At 51.5% G+C, this 2,895-nt stretch overlaps 1 protein-coding gene across 1 annotated transcript; it reads right to left on the reverse strand.

The window, feature by feature from the left end:
* Nucleotides 1-1,837: 1,837 nt before the first annotated feature.
* Nucleotides 1,838-2,622, reverse strand: LOC112690193 (the record flags this gene model as incomplete). The annotated part of the gene is made up of 1 exon (XM_025564147.1): nt 1,838-2,622. A coding segment is annotated over one exon (780 nt), but the record flags the coding sequence as incomplete, so codon positions are not given.
* Nucleotides 2,623-2,895: the final 273 nt, after the last annotated feature.

Raw genomic sequence — 2,895 nt, forward strand, 5'->3', positions numbered from 1 at the left:
TTTTCTGTTTTTCAATCAAACTGTTTTTTTTTTACGAGTACGATTTACGAGCATTCAAACTCCGGATTGAATTCTCGTCTCCGAAAGGAACCATGCGACGTTGTGTTGATTCTAATCGGACGACTTAGACGAGTTTGTTGTTGCATAAACCGTATATTCATGTGTATTGTAGCGAGCTCTAGTACTCTCTAAATAAATGAAAACTTGGTTCTTACCGCAGTAAAAATGCAATCATATACACGAATCGGGTCCGAGTTTTCAGAAACATCGGAAAATTTTACTAAACACGCTTGTTGTAATTTAAACTATTAAGTACCACGGATCGGCTGCGAATCGCATGGCATTTCACTTGTTCGTTTTACGTGTTCTCGCAGACGAGCGAATGAATATAATACTGTTTCCACGAGATATAATGCGGTTATTTTGGTCGCGAAAATGAAATGTTAACTTCGACCGGTGACGGACTAGACACCGCTATAATTATCTGTATACTCGTAGTATATACCAAACACGTCTGAAAACCATTGACTGCACTAAAGAGAAAACGGTATTATACACGTTTGTTTTATAAATACCAAGTATCGCGTTACGCGGATTGCGATTTAAACTATTTTGCTGGAAATGTGATAATCGGATTTCCTACATCTAAGCCCGTAATTTGTCATAATATTGTTCCGATGGACTTAAGAAAAATAATAATAATGACGCCGCCGACGGTGTGCGAGTATCGCCGACGGAATAATATTGTAGTTAACTTTCACATAGGCATTCCGCTAAATGGTATAATGTTTGTGATAAATTGCATCATACAGCGTCGGCGGCATTACAACGGACCGCGGTAGAATTCATTCAACAGTCGTGTTTTTTCTAAAGCACGGCGCGTGAAAACAGCGTTTGTTTTTCCAAAACAGTATTTTGTAAAACCATCTGCGGTAGGGGGTAAAAACATTGATAATAAAACGTGCATTGTTTAAGTGCAATCGGATCAATGCGAATAATAATGGAACGAAGAGTTGGACGTGCGGTACGTCGGATTGAAATATGTACCGTGTTTTTGGTCATCGGCCCCGCGTAACATAATATCGTGTCGCCGCCGTCGGCGCGGAAACGTCCAAAAATAGTCGTTAACGATTCGTCGTTCGGTGTAGAATATTCGAGACGACGGCGAAAAAGAGCGCGCACGGAGAGACGGACTTGCAAAAGTAACGGGAAACCGTTGGACCACGATCGTACCTGACGGTCACGTGGCGCTGGAAATTTGCCGCGCGAAGAGACGGTGGCCGCGATTTTGCCCCCCGATCTTGGACGATCGACACGGGCACTTAATAAACGTAGTATCGCGAAACGCGTTGGCGTTTTCAGAAATGCGATTCGTTGGAGTGGTTGCCGTGTCCGTGCGGATCATAACGACGCGAAACGTGTGGACAGTTCGCATCGGGGCCGACCGGGTGCGTACGTGATCGCATTGTTATGGATGTGATGGACGAACACGATATCGCATTGATCCGTGTGTAAATCGGTTGCCGGAAAACCTACTGACTCATATAATGCCGTCGTGCAGACGGAGATGGAAAAGAGGAGCGGCGGACACGGGCCGAGCGAGGGCGAGTTACAGACGTGGCGGCGAGTGGCCATCGCCTCGTACAGCCCGTCCGAAAATAGACGGTTTGGCCGCGTTCCACGCGGCAACACGTACGCGTTCCGCGCAGGCCGTAGCGGTAGAATACGAGAGGGAAAAAAAATAAAAATAAAATAGATATAATAACGATTACGCGACGGCGATACGTACTATCACATATTTGTCGATAAGCGTTGACGTCCGATAACGGTACGGATGATGTGTTACCATGGTCGCCCGGGAGACCGGTTAAAACGGATAGAATGCTTAATGGGGTACTCACTGCAGTTCCTGCACAGCACCTTGCGCACGGCTTCCACGTTCTTGGGGGTCCGGAGCACGGGCTCGCCCAGCACGGACAGGTTGTGCGGCCCCACGCCGGCCACGAACACTAGGTACTTGGCGCCGCGTTTGATGTTCGCCTCGACGGTCTGGCCACCGGCGGCCGGCGCGAACCGCTGCACGCACTGCGCGTCCGTCCTGCGCGGTGGCCTGCGCTGCGGGTCGCGATCGCTGCGTTTCTCGCGAAAGTACAACCGCACCGGGCTGCCGGCCCGCAGTCCCTCGTACGTGACCGCTTGCATGGCGTCCTTGTGCACGTGCTGCACGACGAACGTGACGCCGTACGTGCCGCTGCCCGGCCGCACGGGCCCTTTCGACCGCACCTTGCCCTCGAACACCACGTCGGAAGCGTACGCCCGGGCTGACACGTCGTTGGTTTCGTCGCCCAGATGCGCGCACGGCGCCATCCGACTCGCAGCCGCGGCCGCCGCGGCCAGGCCACCGCCGGCCGTCGACAGGCTGCTGGTCGTGAACGCTTGGGCGCCGCCGCCTACGACCGCGGCCAGCACGAACGCCGTCGTCCACACGGCCAGCACCGCCGTAGCAGTTGCCGGCGACGACGACACGGTCCGGTACGCGCAAACTGCACCAGCTGCACCGTCACCACCATTCGACATGTCGTGCGCGTCACCACCGGCCGACTTGGTACGGATTACGATCGTTGTACGGGTCCGTCATCGCTTCGGCACAATAGTCGTGTGTAGATGTTTCGAAGTGTAATGTTCGCTAAGCAATCCCCTCGCCGATTATATAATCGTAGACGTGTATTGATGGTGTTGTATCGGTCGCGGCTCCGTAAAGACACTTTTGACGAGAAAAAATAAAAATTTTACAGGAAAAACACACTAACATACACGCACGCACTCGCGCACAAGCACACTCGCACACATACACACACACACACACAGACACACATACACACTCGTCCACAGAAA

The sequence above is a fragment of the Sipha flava genome, unplaced genomic scaffold (genome assembly GCF_003268045.1).
Source record: "Sipha flava isolate LNK unplaced genomic scaffold, YSA_version1 49413_pilon_pilon, whole genome shotgun sequence".
In the NCBI taxonomy this organism is placed as follows: domain Eukaryota; kingdom Metazoa; phylum Arthropoda; class Insecta; order Hemiptera; family Aphididae; genus Sipha; species Sipha flava.